Source organism: Ranitomeya variabilis, chromosome 5 (genome assembly GCF_051348905.1).
Source record: "Ranitomeya variabilis isolate aRanVar5 chromosome 5, aRanVar5.hap1, whole genome shotgun sequence".
Lineage (NCBI taxonomy): Eukaryota > Metazoa > Chordata > Amphibia > Anura > Dendrobatidae > Ranitomeya > Ranitomeya variabilis.
The window spans coordinates 24,096,731-24,116,018 of record NC_135236.1 but is presented as its reverse complement, the minus strand read 5'-3'; the positions used below and the strand labels follow the sequence as shown (position 1 = coordinate 24,116,018).

At 45.2% G+C, this 19,288-nt stretch overlaps 1 protein-coding gene across 1 annotated transcript in view; it reads left to right on the top strand.

The window, feature by feature from the left end:
• The first annotated feature begins 773 nt into the window (after window positions 1-773).
• LOC143774728 (olfactory receptor 1500-like) overlaps window positions 774-19,288 on the top strand; it is a 40,184-nt gene continuing 21,669 nt past the window's right edge. Inside the window, exon 1 of the mRNA XM_077262493.1 lies at window positions 774-893. Coding sequence (XP_077118608.1) covers window positions 774-893 — 120 coding nt within the window. The remainder of the gene's footprint in view (window positions 894-19,288) is intronic.

Genomic DNA, 19,288 nt, shown 5'->3' with positions numbered 1-19,288 from the left:
CGGCTGGTGATAAAGTCCTCTATAGCTTCATTAATTTTGCTAAATATTCCAACCATGGCATAAAAAATTGTGTTCCAGTGGGAGAGCTGCACATTTCAGAATGGTTGTGGCAAATTCAAAAAATATGTGGGAAAAAGAAGTCACTGCTTTTCCACTTTATTAATATCAAACCTCTTACTACTTTCCGAAAAGAGTTAATATATGCATGTGTAATAGAAGCCATGGTTTCTTCACTATTCAAACATCAAACATTTTTCTACTAAGCAAAATGGAAAATTTCTAGACCTGTTTTTAGAATTATAATTAATCTTTCAATACTACTGTACGTGTTATACCCAAGGCAGCCAGCAGGAAATTCAGGGCCCCATATTGGCATAATTTTCTGATCCCCTTGAGACTCTCCCCAAGCTCCACCCCAGCTCCACATCCACTCCTCGAACCTTTCACAGTCCCAACACCCACTCTTGGAAAAACTCCACTTCACCACCACGTCATCACCAACCACACATTATCAGGATTGTCCACTACTTGGAAAACCCCTTTTTGATCTAACTGTTTCACCCCCTTAAAATAATAAAGCCTATACTCTCCTCCCATGCCGGTGCTGTTCCAGTGGTGTTGGCACTAGCTCTCCTAGGAGCTCTCGTGAGGTGTTGTGATATGTGATGCCCAATCAGCACTGGCGTCACTGTCTCTGCCTTCAGACAAAGTGAACATGAAGAGGAAGTCTGGGCTGTGGCTGCTCTCGTACTTCCTCGTCATGTAAAGTTTCAATGAAGGCTGGAACAGTGACTTCCTGGCTGATTCAGCACCGGCATCACGTGTCACAACACCGCAAGAGAGCCCCGGGGAGAGTAAGACCCAACAACGTGAGAACGGTGCCAGCACAAGAGGTGAGTATAGGCTTTATTATTTTATGAGGGCCAAACATTTAGTTCAAAAGGGGGCTATTCTAGTAGTGGAAAACGCCTTTAACAGTTACCATCTAACAGCATATCCCATAGTTGGCCAGCAGCTTTTGTTTTAGATAAAAATTTATTTTAAGCCAACGCCACAACAACATAAACTCTTTTGGCAGGGCCCAACTTTACTCTAATCTATTGGGTATTTTAAGAAATGTTTAATTACATTTTTATTTATTTTTCTTTAAGAGAATGTGTAACGTACATGACCATATCACATATTACCACTACATAGTGATCGAATAATACCACACACAGGACACAAATACCACCACACCATGACCAGGGCATATATTACCACAATAGAAACTGAATACTACAATACTGATCATTACTAAAACAACAAAATAATAATATTACCATAAGTGAAAATATATAAAGGAGCTCTGTACATAGTATACAGTATATAGTGTCAGTGTACAAGTAATAAAGTGATCACCAGAGACATTATATACGGGAGCTCTGTATATAGTGTCAGTGTACAGGTAATACAGTGATCACCGGTAACAGTATACACACAGGAGCTCTGTATATATTGTATAGTGTACAGATAATACAGTGATCACCAGTGACATTATACACACGCGGTTTCTATACAGTGTCAGTGTACAGGTAATACATTCATCACTAGTTATATTATACACAGGAGCTCTACATATAGTGTCAGTGTATAGGTAATACAGTGGTCACTGGTGACAGTATACACAGGAGCTCTGTATATATTGTAGATCACTTACATAGCCAGCAGATTTTGCTTTGGCCAAAATATTTTTTTAATCCACCACACTCTGTTCTACTGTAAATTATTAAACATTTGTTAAAATATCAATACAATTTTAGGTATATTTTTATTTGACCAATAGTATCACATACAAGGGACAAATACCACCACACCATGATGACCAGATAACATATTACCAGCACAGTTACAGAATAATACCACATACTGGGAATAAATACCGCCACACCATGACCAGACCACATATTACCACCACATGGAGACCAATAATACCACATAAAAGGAACAAATACCACCACACCATGACTAGACTACATATTACCACCACATAGTTGCTGAATAATAGTACATGCAAGGAACAAATACTGCCACACAATGGCTGGACCCAATATTATCACACAACATAGCAACCGAATAATGCCACAAGCAGGGGACAAATATCGTCACACCATGACCTGAACACATATTACCATCACATAGCGACCGAATACTACAATATTGATCATTAATAAAAAAACACAATACCAATTCTATTATACACAGGAGATCTGTACTTAGTATACAGTGTCTGTGTACAGATAATAGAGTGATCAACAGTGACATTATACTCAGGAGCTCTGTATATAGTGTCTGTGTACAGGTAATACAGGGATTCCCAGTGACATTATACACAGGAGTTCTGTATATAGTGTCATAGTGTCAGTGCACAGGTAATACCGTGATCACTAGTGACATTATACACAGGAGCTCTGTATATAGTGCACAGTATATAGTGAATGTGTACAGTTAACACACAGACTCACCGGTGACATCTCTAATTAAAGTCCTTCATCTTCACTTTTCTTCTTCATCATGTTCAGACTGCCATCATTCCTTCCAACCAGAACTCATCTCTGCAGAAGATAACACAGTTACCTAGAGCACTTTCTCCAACCTCTATACTACGTCAGATAAAAAAACGACCCTGTCTCCCTGCACAGCAACAGGACATCTCCTCCCCCACATTGAAAAGAGTATCCACAAAAATAATATCATTTAATTAGCCCCTATAGTAATAATATCCCACATTCTGGATCCCACATGTCCTCCCATTCTGAACCCCATGTGTCCTCCCATTCTGCCTCATTTCTTTCTATGTTGGCCCCATAGTCATCCATAATAGTATGATGCATCCCATAGTCATATATAGCAGTATAATGCATCCCATAATCATATATACCAGTATAATGCAGCCCCAAAGTGGTATAATGCAGCCCCATGGGGGTATAATGCAGCCCCACAATATAATGCCCCCCATAGGGGTATAATGCAGCCCCATAGGGGTATGCACCCCCATAATATAATGCTCCCTGATAGGGGTATAATGCAACCCCATAGGGGTATAATGCACCCCTGTCACATATTCCCCCTCTGCCCAAAGCCAGGGGTTTTGGCAACTTCACTGGCAAAGCAGGGGAGTCTGGACAGGGCATCTGCATTCCCATGCAGCTTCACCGGCCTGTGCTTGACATGAAAATTAAAATCCTGCAGTGAGAAAAACCATCTTGTCACTTGATCATTCTTTCCCTTCCTTTCCCTCATCCATGATTTGATACTAGCCAGAACTTAGAACCTAGCAGGTAGCACCTCAGGATGTCAATCGCCCATATGATGGTCAAGCAGTCACTCATTCTCCACAATGGCATAGTTCTTTTCACAGGAGGAGAGTTTCCTACTCATGTACAGGACTGGGTGTCTGTCGCCATCTGTCTCCTGGGACAGCACAGCTCCTAAACCAACTTCGGAGGCTGCTGGAATTGTTGATGCTGCAATTGCTGTTGCTGCTGTGCTTGTAGTAGATGTTTTAGCAGGTCCTCCATCTTGCCTGACATTGCACACTGGCTTGTGGCCATCTCATGGAGGTAGACATGGGTACACTGCGGCTTTAAGAACTTCCTTTGGTTTATTTTAGGCAGCATAATCCAAAGGGTAGGAAAGAAAATACAGCTCACTAGGCAAAACAGGAAAGCAAAGCAAAATGGTGGCAGAACAATCACAGTCCTTCTGTAAATAGGGATCCTCCGGCTCATGGCTGACAGGACACACATGATGCAGGTTCTCTAGTCCATGGAGCACTCTCCAGCAGTGCTCCTTCTCCAGGCTCTTCACACTGAACACTGAAAGTTCCTTCAGCCATTTAAGCCCAGACCTCCTGGACTCAACCATTTGACTGATCACATGACTATGACCTCACCCAGGTTCTGTCAGCACAGAGTAGTGCTATCTCTGTATGGAGAGATATGGGGGATACTCTCCCACCCGCTCTATGAATGTCCCCTTAAAAAGCAGCCCATAACATAACTTAACCCTCGCAACACTTACTCTGCTGGAGGAAATACAACTCTGGATTTTATAACACTGATGCCATTAGGCGTAGTGAAACATATATCCCCTCTATTACATTATGAGTGACTCTGTCATAAGTCTCATAGGGGTATAATGCACACCTATTATATAGTGCTCCCCCATAGAGATATAATGCACCCCCCATACTGCGGATTTACAAAAAATAAAAAAGGTTCTCCTTATTTGGCTGAGATCCAGCAATGTCCTCGGCTAGATACATCGGAAGAGCACAGAGTTATTCCAGCGCATGACAGTGACATCATACACCAGCAACATGCCTGCTGATGTCAGCTGCCGGCCTGTGATTGGCCTATGATTGTTAACTGTTGCCATGGGGGAATCTCCCGCATGACAACAAATTTGAACTGCCTGTGCATCTGATGGGGCACGGGCAGTGTTTGACCCGGCAGAATCCTGCTACTGGGGCCCAGTGAGCAGAAGATAGGGGGTTCACTGCGGACCCCTTCTGCTCATCGGGCCCCATACACCAGTAGGTTCAGTAATGTCCTGATTGCAGCCCTGCACAGGAGCTCTTTATATTTTGTCAGTGTACAGGTAATACAGTGATCACCAATGACATTATACACAGGAGCTCTGTATATAGTGTATAGTGTACAGGTGAAACATTGATCACCAGTGACATTATACACAGGAGCTCTGTATATACAATTGTGAGTTAAAAATTCTCACTAAACCTAGATAGTTTCTTTAAGGGTATGTGCACACATTGCAGATTTGCCTGTGGAATTTTCTGTGCAGATTTTTCCCTCTCTTGCCAGAAAACACAGGTGCGGATTTGCTGTGTTTTTTAATGCATTTTTGATGCATTCTTTGATGCGTTTTTTCCATGTGGATTTGTATGCGTTTTTGAAAGCTAAATAAAGATCTATTTAAAAAAAAATAATAATTGTGATGTCATTTCTGGGCCAACCTCAGGGTCAGAATTTAAGAAAAATTTGCACGAGTCTCGCACATAAATACCCGGCACTGCCATTGCCACTCGGACAGGAGCGTTAAGCTGCAGAGAAATTCATGCAGCTGCACTCTCTGGTCCCAGTATCGGTGGCAGTATCAGGTATTGAGGTGCGAGACTCATGCAAGTTTCTCAAAAGTGTGACCCCGGCCTTAAATGCAATATCTGTTTAATCCAAAAAAAAAAAGAAAAACATTTGCATGGGCTCCTGTGCAATTTTCAAGTTCAGAGTTGGAAAGCCAGCGACTGGGTATGTTTATAGCCTGGGAAGTGGGAAATAACCATGGATCTTCCCAGACTATGAATATCAGCCCGCAGCTGTCTGAGTAGCCTTTAATGGCTATTAAAATAGGGGGACCCCAAAAAAATGACGTGGGATCCCCCTATATTTTATAGCCAGAAAGGCAATGCAGGCAGCTGTGGGCTGATATCCATAGGCTAGGAAGGGACCATGGATATTGTCCCCCACTGGCTACAAATAAAATCTCCCAGCCGCCCCAGAAATGGCGCATCTGTAAGATGCACCAATTCCGACCCTTACCCTCTCTCTTCCCACTGCCCTGTAGCTGTGGCATATGGGGTAATAAGATGTTAATGTCACCTTTGTATTTTAAGGTGACATTAAGCCCGGTTAGTAATGGAGAGGCATCAATAAGACACCTATCCATTACTAAACCTATAGTAGTGAAAGAGTTAAAAAAAGACAGCCAGAAAAAAGTATTTTAATATTCTTAATTTCACTAATTTCACAAGCTAAACCAGGGATTCAAGCTTGAGGAGGATAATTTGCATATTCCAGGTGCCTTCTGGGAAAAGCGAAGAGTCTCCCTCAGCAAGAAGATCATTGGGTACAGCCGTGACCAGCTGCTTGGAAAGCATCACCAAACCAGGGATTCAAGCTTGAGGAAGATAATTTGCATATTCCAGGTGCCTTCTGGGAAAAGCAAAGAGTCTCCCTCAGCAAGAAGATCATTGGGTACAGCCGGGACCAGCTGCTTGGAAAGCATCACCAAACCAGGGATTCAAGCTTGAGGAGGATAATTTGCATATTTCCGGTGCCTCTCGGGAAAAGCGAAGAGTCTCCCTCAGCAAGAAGATCGTTGGGTACAGCCGGGACCAGCTGCTTGGAAAGCATCACCAAACCAGGAATTCAAGCTTGAGGAGGATAATTTGCATATTCCAGGTGCCTTCTGGGAAAAGCGAAGAGTCTCCCTCACCAAGAAGATCATTGGGTACAGCCGTGACCAGCTGCTTGGAAAGCATCACCAAACCAGGGATTCAAGCTTGAGGAGGATAATTTGCATATTCCAGGTGCCTTCTGGGAAAAGCGAAGAGTCTCCCTCAGCAAGAAGATCATTGGGTACAGCCGGGACCAGCTGCTTGGAAAGCATCACCAAACCAGGGATTCAAGCTTGAGGAGGATAATTTGCATATTCCAGGTGCCTTCTGGGAAAAGCAAAGAGTCTCCCTCAGCAAGAAGATCGTTGGGTACAGCCGGGACCAGCTGCTTGGAAAGCATCACCAAACCAGGGATTCAAGCTTGAGGAGGATAATTTGCATATTCCAGGTGCCTTCTGGGAAAAGCGAAGAGTCTCCCTCAGCAAGAAGATCATTGGGTACAGCCGTGACCAGCTGCTTGGAAAGCATCAACAAACCAGGGATTCAAGCTTGAAGAGGATAATTTGCATATTCCAGGTGCCTTCTGGGAAAAGCGAAGAGTCTCCCTCAGCAAGAAGATCATTGGGTACAGCCGTGACCAGCTGCTTGGAAAGCATCACCAAACCAGGGATTCAAGCTTGAGGAGGATAATTTGCATATTCCAGGTGCCTTCTGGGAAATGCGAAGAGTCTCCCTCAGCAAGAAGATCATTGGGTACAGCCGTGACCAGCTGCTTGGAAAGCATCACCAAACCAGGGATTCAAGCTTGAGGAGGATAATTTGCATATTCCAGGTGCCTTCTGGGAAAAGCGAAGAGTCTCCCTCAGCAAGAAGATCGTTGGGTACAGCCGGGACCAGCTGCTTGGAAAGCATCACCAAACCAGGGATTCAAGCTTGAGGAGGATAATTTGCATATTCCAGGTGCCTTCTGGGAAAAGCGAAGAGTCTCCCTCAGCAAGAAGATCATTGGGTACAGCCGTGACCAGCTGCTTGGAAAGCATCACCAAACCAGGGATTCAAGCTTGAGGAGGATAATTTGCATATTCCAGGTGCCTTCTGGGAAAAGCGAAGAGTCTCCCTCAGCAAGAAGATCATTGGGTACAGCCGGGACCAGCTGCTTGGAAAGCATCACCAAACCAGGGATTCAAGCTTGAGGAGGATAATTTGCATATTCCAGGTGCCTTCTGGGAAAAGCGAAGAGTCTCCCTCAGCAAGAAGATCGTTGGGTACAGCCGGGACCAGCTGCTTGGAAAGCATCACCAAACCAGGGATTCAAGCTTGAGGAGGATAATTTGCATATTCCAGGTGCCTTCTGGGAAAAGCGAAGAGTCTCCCTCAGCAAGAAGATCATTGGGTACAGCTGTGACCAGCTGCTTGGAAAGCATCACCAAACCAGGGATTCAAGCTTGAGGAGGATAATTTGCATATTCCAGGTGCCTTCTGGGAAAAGCGAAGAGTCTCCCTCAGCAAGAAGATCATTGGGTACAGCTGTGACCAGCTGCTTGGAAAGCATCACCAAACCAGGGATTCAAGCTTGAGGAGAATAATTTGCATATTCCAGGTGCCTTCTGGGAAAAGCGAAGAGTCTCCCTCAGCAAGAAGATCATTGGGTACAGCCATGACCAGCTGCTTGGAAAGCATCACCAAACCAGGGATTCAAGCTTGAGGAGGATAATTTGCATATTCCAGGTGCCTTCTGGGAAAAGCGAAGAGTCTCCCTCAGCAAGAAGATCGTTGGGTACAGCCAGGACCAGCTGCTTGGAAAGCATCACCAAACCAGGGATTCAAGCTTGAGAAGGATAATTTGCATATTCCAGGTGCCTTCTGGGAAAAGCGAAGAGTCTCCCTCAGCAAGAAGATCATTGGGTACAGCCGTGACCAGCTGCTTGGAAAGCATCACCAAACCAGGGATTCAAGCTTGAGGAGGATAATTTGCATATTCCAGGTGCCTTCTGGGAAAAGCGAAGAGTCTCCCTCAGCAAGAAGATCATTGGGTACAGCCGGGACCAGCTGCTTGGAAAGCATCACCAAACCAGGGATTCAAGCTTGAGGAGGATAATTTGCATATTCCAGGTGCCTTCTGGGAAAAGCGAAGAGTCTCCCTCAGCAAGAAGATCGTTGGGTACAGCCGGGACCAGCTGCTTGGAAAGCATCACCAAACCAGGGATTCAAGCTTGAGGAGGATAATTTGCATATTCCAGGTGCTTTCTGGGAAAAGCGAAGAGTCTCCCTTAGCAAGAAGATCATTGGGTACAGCCGTGACCAGCTGCTTGGAAAGCATCAACAAACCAGGGATTCAAGCTTGAAGAGGATAATTTGCATATTCCAGGTGCCTTCTGGGAAAAGCGAAGAGTCTCCCTCAGCAAGAAGATCATTGGGTACAGCCGTGACCAGCTGCTTGGAAAGCATCACCAAACCAGGGATTCAAGCTTGAGGAGGATAATTTGCATATTCCAGGTGCCTTCTGGGAAAAGCGAAGAGTCTCCCTCAGCAAGAAGATCGTTGGGTACAGCCGGGACCAGCTGCTTGGAAAGCATCACCAAACCAGGGATTCAAGCTTGAGGAGGATAATTTGCATATTCCAGGTGCCTTCTGGGAAAAGCGAAGAGTCTCCCTCAGCAAGAAGATCGTTGGGTACAGCCGGGACCTGCTGCTTGGAAAGCATCACCAAACCAGGGATTCAAGCTTGAGGAGGATAATTTGCATATTCCAGGTGCCTTCTGGGAAAAGCGAAGAGTCTCCCTCAGCAAGAAGATCGTTGGGTACAGCCGGGACCTGCTGCTTGGAAAGCATCACCAAACCAGGGATTCAAGCTTGAGGAGGATAATTTGCATATTCCAGGTGCCTTCTGGGAAAAGCGAAGAGTCTCCCTCAGCAAGAAGATCGTTGGGTACAGCCGGGACCAGCTGCTTGGAAAGCATCACCAAACCAGGGATTCAAGCTTGAGGAGGATAATTTGCATATTCCAGGTGCCTTCTGGGAAAAGCGAAGAGTCTCCCTCAGCAAGAAGATCGTTGGGTACAGCCGGGACCAGCTGCTTGGAAAGCATCACCAAACCAGGGATTCAAGCTTGAGGAGGATAATTTGCATATTCCAGGTGCCTTCTGGGAAAAGCGAAGAGTCTCCCTCAGCAAGAAGATCGTTGGGTACAGCCGGGACCAGCTGTTTGGAAAGCATCACCAAACCAGGGATTCAAGCTTGAGGAGGATAATTTGCATATTCCAGGTGCCTTCTGGGAAAAGCGAAGAGTCTCCCTCAGCAAGAAGATCGTTGGGTACAGCCGGGACCAGCTGCTTGGAAAGTATCACCAAACCGCGCGCCTTATGGCGCGCAAATTTTTGCCTATAGGACATTATTGCAAGAAAGCTTGGCTGAGTAGATTACACAAGAAGGAAAACACACAGCAAGTCAGCAGGATCTAGGAGCAACATGGCAGATGTGACAACCTACATGGTGAGCTGCAGCATGTGCTACATGTTCACAGATCGACCAGAAGAATCCAATTTCACCTGTCAGAAGTGTAGACTAGTGGCCCTTTTAGAAGAAAAGGTGCGGGGTCTGGAAGAAAGAATAGCAACTTTGAAACTCATCAAAGAGAATGAAGACTTCCTAGACAGAACAGAAGCATCTCTACTGGTCACAGAAGTTGAAAAAAGTGTCAGAGAACCTCCAAAAGCAGATGAGTGGAAGCATGTGACCAAAAGAAGCAAGAAGACCATGGAGAAATCACCAACCACACAACTGAAGAACCGATATCAAATCTTTGTAGAGGATGAAGATGGCACACTTAAGGATGAAGCATTACCAGCAAGCAAAAAAGAAAAGGGTACACAGCAACAAGTGACAGCAAAAAGTACAGCCAAGAAGCAACGAAGAGTGGTGGTGGTGGGAGACTCACTACTGAGAGGCACAGAAGCAGCCATCTGCAGACCGGACATAACCGCAAGATAAGTATGCTGCCTTCCAGGTGCGATGATCAAGGATGTGACCGATAGGATACCAAAGCTCTTCAGCTCCAAGGACGTCCACCCATTTCTTCTGATACATGTTGGCACCAATGACACGGCAAGGAAGGACCTACCGACAATCTGCAAGGACTTTGAAGAGTTGGGGAAGAAAGTAAAGGAGCTGGATGCACAGGTAGTTTTTTCTTCTATCCTTCCAGTAGACGGGCATGGCACCAGGAGATGGAACAGGATCCTTGATGCAAACAACTGGCTAAGACAATGGTGCAGACAACAAGGATTCGGATTCCTGGACCACGGTGTGAATTACTTGTACGATGGACTCCTAGCCAGAGACGGACTACACCTCAACAAACTTGGGAAACACACATTCGCCAGAAGACTCGCTACACTCATCAGGAGGGCGTTAAACTAGAAGAAGAGGGGACGGGAAGAAAAACATTAGACTCGAACAAAGAAGACCCAGGAAAACATACTCAGAAGGGAGGTAAGAACATTTCTAAAACAATCCACAGCGAGGAGATTGGAACAAAACAAAATCCTCTAAACTGCATGCTCGCAAATGCCAGAAGCCTGACAAACAAAATGGAAGAATTAGAAGCAGAAATATCTACAGGTAACTTTGACATAGTGGGAATAACCGAGACATGGTTAGATGAAAGCTATGACTGGGCAGTTAACTTACAGGGTTACAGTCTGTTTAGAAAGGATCGTAAAAATCGGAGAGGGGGAGGGGTTTGTCTCTATGTAAAGTCTTGTCTAAAGTCCACTTTAAGGGAGGATATTAGCGAAGGGAATGAGGATGTCGAGTCCATATGGGTCGAAATTCATGGAGGGAACTATTACTATCTAGGAAATAGCGACCACAATATTGTACAGTTTCACCTGTCTTTCACTAGGGGGACTTGTCAGGGAGTCACAAAAACACTGAACTTTAGGAAGGCAAAGTTTGACCAGCTTAGAGATGCCCTTAATCTGGTAGACTGGGACAATATCCTCAGAAATAAGAATACAGATAATAAATGGGAAATGTTTCAGAACATCCTAAATAGGCACTGTAAGCGGTTTATACCTTGTGGGAATAAAAGGACTAGAAATAGGAAAAACTCAATGTGGCTAAACAAAGAAGTAAGACAGGCAATTAACAGTAAAAAGAAAGCATTTGCACTACTAAAGCAGGATGGCACCATTGAAGCTCTAAAAAACTATAGGGAGAAAAATACTTTATCTAAAAAACTAATTAAAGCTGCCAAAAAGGAAACAGAGAAGCACATTGCTAAGGAGAGTAAAACTAATCCCAAACTGTTCTTCAACTATATCAATAGTAAAAGAATAAAAACTGAAAATGTAGGCCCCTTAAAAAATAGTGAGGAAAGAATGGTTGTAGATGACGAGGAAAAGGCTAACATATTAAACACCTTCTTCTCCACGGTATTCACGGTGGAAGATGAAATGCTAGGTGAAATCCCAAGAAACAATGAAAACCCTATATTAAGGGTCACCAATCTAACCCAAGAAGAGGTGCGAAACCGGCTAAATAAGATTAAAATAGATAAATCTCCGGGTCCGGATGGCATACACCCACGAGTACTAAGAGAACTAAGTAATGTAATAGATAAACCATTATTTCTTATTTTTAGGGACTCTATAGCGAAGGGGTCTGTTCCGCAGGACTGGCGCTGTTATGACCCCAATGGCGAGGGTCTCAGAGAAACAAGTAAGTCTGCGACGTACAAAAATCCAGCTCATAGGGCAGTGGTAACTGGGTTGACCATATATCTACTCCTAACGCCAACACTAGCAGTAGCCGGGGAACATGCCTACGTTGGTCGCTAGATGTCTCGCGCCAGCCGGAGGACTAACTACCCCTAGAAGAGGAAAACAAAGACCTCTCTTGCCTCCAGAGAATAGACCCCAAAAGTAGGATAGTAGCCCCCCACAAATAATAACGGTGAGGTAAGAGGAAATGACAAACACAGAGATGAACTAGGTTTTAGCAAATAGAGGCCCACTTACTAATAGCAGAATGTAGTAAGATAACTTATATGGTCAACAAAAACCCTATCAAAATCCACGCTGGAGATTCAAGAACCCCCGAACCGTCTAACGGCCCGGGGGGAGAACACCAGCCACCCTAGAGCTTCCAGCAAGGTCAGGAAAAAGATTATATACAAGCTGGACAAAAATGCAAACAAAAACAAATAGCAAAAAACAAGGAAGCAGACTTAGCTTAATCAAGCAGGAACCAGGATCAGTAGACAAGAGCACTACAGATTAGCTCTGATATCAACGTTGCCAGGCATAGAACTGAAGGTCCAGGGAGCTTATATAGCAACACCCCTGACCTATCGACCCAGGTGAGCATACAAGGGATGAATGACATACCCAGAGTCAAATCACTAGTAGCCCCTAGAGGGAGCCAAAAGGTAAATTCACAACAGTACCCCCCCCTTAGTGAGGGGTCACCGAACCCTCACCAAGACCACCAGGGCGATCAGGATGAGCGGCGTGAAAGGCACGAACTAAATCGGCCGCATGCACATCAGAGGCGACCACCCAGGAATTATCCTCCTGACCATAGCCCTTCCACTTGACCAGGTACTGAAGCCTCCGCCTGGAGAGACGAGAATCCAAGATCTTCTCCACCACGTACTCCAACTCGCCCTCAACCAACACCGGAACAGGAGGCTCAGCAGAAGGAACCACAGGCACAACGTACCGCTGCAACAAGGACCTATGAAATACGTTGTGGATGGCAAACAACACCGGAAGATCCAGGCGAAAGGATACAGGATTAATGATTTCCAATATCTTGTAAGGACCAATGAAGCGAGGCTTAAATTTGGGAGAGGAGACCTTCATAGGAACAAATCGAGAAGACAGCCATACCAAATCCCCAACGCGAAGTCGGGGACCCACACCGCTGCGGCGGTTGGCAAAACGCTGAGCCTTCTCCTGTGACAACTTCAAGTTGTCCACCACATGCCCCCAGATCCGCTGCAACCTATCCACCACGGAATCCACCCCAGGACAGTCAGAAGGCTCCACATGTCCCGAGGAAAAACGAGGATGGAAACCAGAGTTGCAGAAAAATGGCGAAACCAAGGTGGCGGAACTAGCCCGATTATTAAGGGCAAATTCAGCCAACGGCAAGAAGGTCACCCAATCATCCTGATCAGAAGAGACAAAACACCTCAAATAAGCCTCCAGAGTCTGATTAGTTCGCTCCGTTTGTCCGTTAGTCTGGGGATGGAAAGCGGATGAAAACGACAACTCAATGCCCATCCTACCACAAAAGGATCGCCAGAACCTGGAAACAAACTGGGATCCTCTGTCCGACACAATATTCTCAGGAATGCCGTGCAAACGAACCACGTTCTGGAAGAACACAGGAACCAGATCAGAAGAGGAGGGCAGCTTAGGCAAAGGAACCAAATGGACCATCTTGGAGAAACGATCACATATCACCCAGATGACAGACATGCCCTGAGACACCGGAAGATCAGAAATGAAATCCATAGAGATGTGTGTCCAAGGTGTCTTCGGGACAGGCAAGGGCAAGAGCAACCCGCTGGCACGAGAGCAGCAAGGCTTAGCTCGAGCACAAGTACCACAGGACTGCACAAATGACCGCACATCCCTTGACAAGGAAGGCCACCAAAAGGACCTGGCCACCAGATCTCTGGTGCCAAAAATTCCCGGGTGCCCTGCCAACACCGAGGAATGAACCTCGGAAATGACTCTGCTGGTCCATCTAGCAGGCACAAACAATCTGTCAGGTGGACAAGAGTCAGGCCTACCAGCCTGAAATCTCTGCAACACACGTCGCAGATCTGGAGAAATAGCAGACACGATAACTCCTTCCTTAAGAATACCCACAGGTTCAGCGACTCCAGGAGCATCAGGCACAAAGCTCCTAGACAGAGCATCGGCCTTCACATTCTTAGAACCTGGTAAATACGAGATCACAAAGTCAAAACGGGAGAAAAACAATGACCAGCGGGCCTGTCTAGGATTCAGGCGTTTAGCAGACTCGAGATACATCAGATTTTTGTGATCAGTCAAGACCACCACACGATGCTTAGCACCCTCGAGCCAATGACGCCACTCCTCAAATGCCCACTTCATGGCCAACAACTCCCGATTGCCCACATCATAATTTCGCTCTGCCGGCGAAAACTTCCTAGAGAAAAAGGCACAAGGTCTCATAGTAGAGCAACCAGGGCCTCTCTGCGACAAAACGGCCCCTGCCCCAATCTCCGAAGCATCCACCTCAACCTGAAAGGGAAGTGAGATGTCAGGCTGGCACAAAACAGGCGCCGAAGTAAACCGGCGTTTTAACTCCTGGAAAGCCTCCACGGCAGCAGGAGCCCAGTTAGCTACATCAGAGCCTTTCTTGGTCATATCCGTCAGCGGTTTAACAACGCTAGAGAAATTTGCGATAAAACGACGGTAGAAGTTAGCAAAACCCAAGAACTTCTGAAGACTCTTAACTGACGAGGGTTGAGTCCAATCATGAATAGCTCGGACCTTGACTGGATCCATCTCCACAGCAGAAGGGGAAAAAATGAACCCCAAAAAGGGAACCTTCTGTACACCAAAGAGACACTTTGAGCCTTTTACAAACAAAGAATTTTCACGCAGAATCTCAAAAACCATCCTGACCTGCTCCACATGCGAGTCCCAATCATCAGAAAAAACCAGAATATCATCCAGATAAACAATCAAAAATTTATCCAGATACTTCCGGAAAATGTCATGCATGAAGGACTGAAAAACTGAAGGTGCATTAGAGAGACCGAATGGCATCACCAAGTACTCAAAATGACCTTCGGGCGTATTGAATGCGGTTTTCCATTCATCGCCCTGCCTAATGCGCACAAGGTTGTACGCACCACGAAGGTCTATCTTGGTGAACCACTTGGCACCTTTAATCCGGGCAAGCAAATCTGACAACAGCGGCAAAGGATACTGAAATTTGACAGTGATCTTATTTAAAAGCCGATAGTCAATACAAGGCCTCAAAGATCCGTCCTTTTTGGCCACAAAAAAGATTCCCGCACCAAGAGGGGAAGAAGAAGGACGGATATGCCCCTTCTCAAGAGACTCCTTGATATATGAACGCATCACGGTATGTTCAGGTACCGACAGATTGAACAGTCTCCCCTTAGGAAACTTACTGCCAGGAATCAAATCTATTGCACAGTCACATTCCCTATGAGGAGGCAGTGCACTGGACTTAGACTCGCTGAAGACATCCTGATAATCAGACAAATACGCCGGAACTTCCGAAGGCGTAGAAGAAGCAATAGACAAGGGCAGGGAATCTCCATGAATTCCATGGCAGCCCCAACTTGACACTGACATAGCCTTCCAGTCCAAGACTGGATTATGGGTCTGTAACCATGGCAAACCCAAAACAACCAAATCATGCATTTTATGCAGAACAAGAAAACGTATTACCTCCCGATGTTCGGGAGTCATGCACATGGTAACCTGTGTCCAAAACTGCGGTTTATTTTTTGCCAATGGCGTAGAATCAATACCCCTAAGAGGGATAGGATTTTCCAATGGCTCAAGAAAAAATCCGCAGCGCTTGGCAAATGACAGATCCATAAGGCTCAGGGCAGCACCCGAGTCCACAAACGCCATGACAGGATACGATGACAGTGAGCAAATCAAAGTTACAGATAGAATAAATTTAGGTTGCAAATTACCAATGGCGACCGGACTAACAACCTTAGTAAGACGTTTAGAGCATGCTGAGATAACATGTGTAGAATCACCACAGTAGTAACACAAGCCATTCTGGCGTCTATGAATTTTCCGCTCATTTCTAGTCAGGATTCTATCACATTGCATTAAATCAGGTGTCTGTTCAGACAACACCATGAGGGGATTAGCGGTTTTGCGCTCCCGCAACCGCCGGTCGATTTGAATAGCCAGGGCCATAGAATCATTCAGACCTGTGGGAATGGGAAAACCCACCATCACATTCTTAATGGCTTCAGAAAGGCCATTTCTAAAATTAGCAGCCAATGCACACTCGTTTCACTGGGTCAGCACGGACCATTTCCGAAATTTTTGGCAATACACTTCAGCCTCGTCCTGGCCCTGAGACATAGCCAGCAAGGCCTTTTCTGCCTGAATCTCAAGATTGGGTTCCTCATAAAGCAAACCGAGCGCCAGAAAAAACGCATCAATGTCAGCCAATGCCGGATCTCCTGGCGCCAGCGAGAAGGCCCAATCCTGAGGGTCGCCCCGTAAAAAAGAAATAACAATTTTTACTTGCTGAGCGGAGTCTCCAGATGAACAGGGTTTCAGGGACAAAAACAATTTACAATTATTCCTGAAATTTCTAAATTTAAATCGGTCTCCGGAAAACGGTTCAGGAATCGGTATCTTAGGTTCTGACATAGGACTTCTGATAACATAATCTTGTATGCCCTGCACACGAGCAGCAAGCTGGTCCACACTTGTAATCAAGGTCTGGACATTCATGTCTGCAGCAAACACAAGCCACTCAGAGGTAAAGGGGAAAAGAAAAAAAAAATGAGAGAGAGAAAAAAAACCTCAGAACTTTCTTTCTTATAATCCCGCTTCTGCAATGCATTTAACATTTAATACTGGCCTGGCAAACTGTTATGACCCCAATGGCGAGGGTCTCAGAGAAACAAGTAAGTCTGCGACGTACAAAAATCCAGCTCATAGGGCAGTGGTAACTGGGTTGACCATATATCTACTCCTAACGCCAACACTAGCAGTAGCCGGGGAACATGCCTACGTTGGTCGCTAGATGTCTCGCGCCAGCCGGAGGACTAACTACCCCTAGAAGAGGAAAACAAAGACCTCTCTTGCCTCCAGAGAATAGACCCCAAAAGTAGGATAGTAGCCCCCACAAATAATAACGGTGAGGTAAGAGGAAATGACAAACACAGAGATAAACTAGGTTTTAGCAAATAGAGGCCCACTTACTAATAGCAGAATGTAGTAAGATAACTTATATGGTCAACAAAAACCCTATCAAAATCCACGCTGGAGATTCAAGAACCCCCGAACCGTCTAACGGCCCGGGGGGAGAACACCAGCCATCCTAGAGCTTCCAGCAAGGTCAGGAAAAAGATTATATACAAGCTGGACAAAAATGCAAACAAAAACAAATAGCAAAAAGCAAGGAAGCAGACTTAGCTTAATCAAGCAGGAACCAGGATCAGTAGACAAGAGCACTACAGATTAGCTCTGATATCAACGTTGCCAGGCATAGAACTGAAGGTCCAGGGAGCTTATATAGCAACACCCCTGACCTAACGACCCAGGTGAGCATACAAGGGATGAATGACATACCCAGAGTCAAATCACTAGTAGCCACTAGAGGGAGCCAAAAGGTAAATTCACAACATGGCGCATAGCAAATGTGGTGCCAATATTCAAAAAGGGCTCTAAAAGTGAACCTGGAAATTATAGGCCAGTAAGTCTAACCTCTACTGTTGGTAAAATATTTGAAGGGTTTCTGAAGGATGTTATTCTGGATTATCTCAATGAGAATAACTGTTTAACTCCATATCAGCATGGGTTTATGAGAAATCGCTCCTGTCAAACCAATCTAATCAGTTTTTATGAAGAGGTAAGCTATAGGCTGGACCACGGTGAGTCATTGGACGTGGTATATCTCGATTTTTCCAAAGCGTTTGATACCGTGCCACACAAGAGGTTGGTACACAAAATGAGAATGCTTGGTCTGGGGGAAAATGTGTGTAAATGGGTTAGCAACTGGCTTAGTGATAGAAAGCAGAGGGTGGTTATAAATGGTATAGTCTCTAACTGGGTCGCTGTGACCAGTGGGGTACCGCAGGGGTCGGTATTGGGACCTGTTCTCTTCAACATATTCATTAATGATCTGGTAGAAGGTTTACACAGTAAAATATTGATATTTGCAGATGATACAAAACTATGTAAAGCAGTTAATACAAGAGAAGATAGTATTCTGCTACAGATGGATCTGGATAAGTTGGAAACTTGGGCTGAAAGGTGGCAGATGAGGTTTAACAATGATAAATGTAAGGTTATACACATGGGAAGAAGGAATCAATATCACCATTACACACTGAACGGGAAACCACTGGGTAAATCTCACATGGAGAAGGACTTGGGGATCCTAGTTAATGATAAACTTACCTGGAGCAGCCAGTGCCAGGCAGCAGCTGCCAAGGCAAACAGGATCATGGGGTGCATTAAAAGAGGTCTGGATACACATGATGAGAGCATTATACTGCCTCTGTACAAATCCCTAGTTAGACCGCACATGGAGTACTGTGTCCAGTTTTGGGCACCGGTGCTCAGGAAGGATATAATGGAACTAGAGAGAGTACAAAGGAGGGCAACAAAATTAATAAAGGGGATGGGAGAACTACAATACCCAGATAGATTAGCGAAATTAGGATTATTTAGTCTAGAAAAAAGACGACTGAGGGGCGATCTAATAACCATGTATAAGTATATAAGGGGACAATACAAATATCTCGCTGAGGATCTGTTTATACCAAGGAAGGTGACGGGCACAAGGGGGCATTCTTTGCATCTGGAGGAGAGAAGGTTTTTCCAGCAACATAGAAGAGGATTCTTTACTGTTAGGGCAGTGAGAATCTGGAATTGCTTGCCTGAAGAGGTGGTGATGGCGAACTCAGTCGAGGGGTTCAAGAGAGGCCTGGATGTCTTCCTGGAGCAGAACAATATTGTATCATACAATTATTAGGTTCTGTTGAAAAAGCGGGAACGCGAAACGGGCGTCCAGGGGGCCACACCAGGAGGGGGAACCTTTTCTCAGCCAACTACAAAATGGGTAAGCGTGATTATATGCATGGTGTGACTTACACGCCATGAACATACAGCAGCCACTTAGATTAAGGGGATACTGGTAGGACCCTACATGTTACTATTTGTGGGCTACAGCTTCTAGTGATAAAAGTATATATGGGGCGTTTTACATAGTATGGTTCCCTTTAGGTGTTTGGTAAACCATCATGTCTCCTTTTTGTAACCTCACTATTTGTGCAGAGTGCACTATTTGTGCAAGGTGCATACAGCACTTAGTGCAGTATTAGTATTG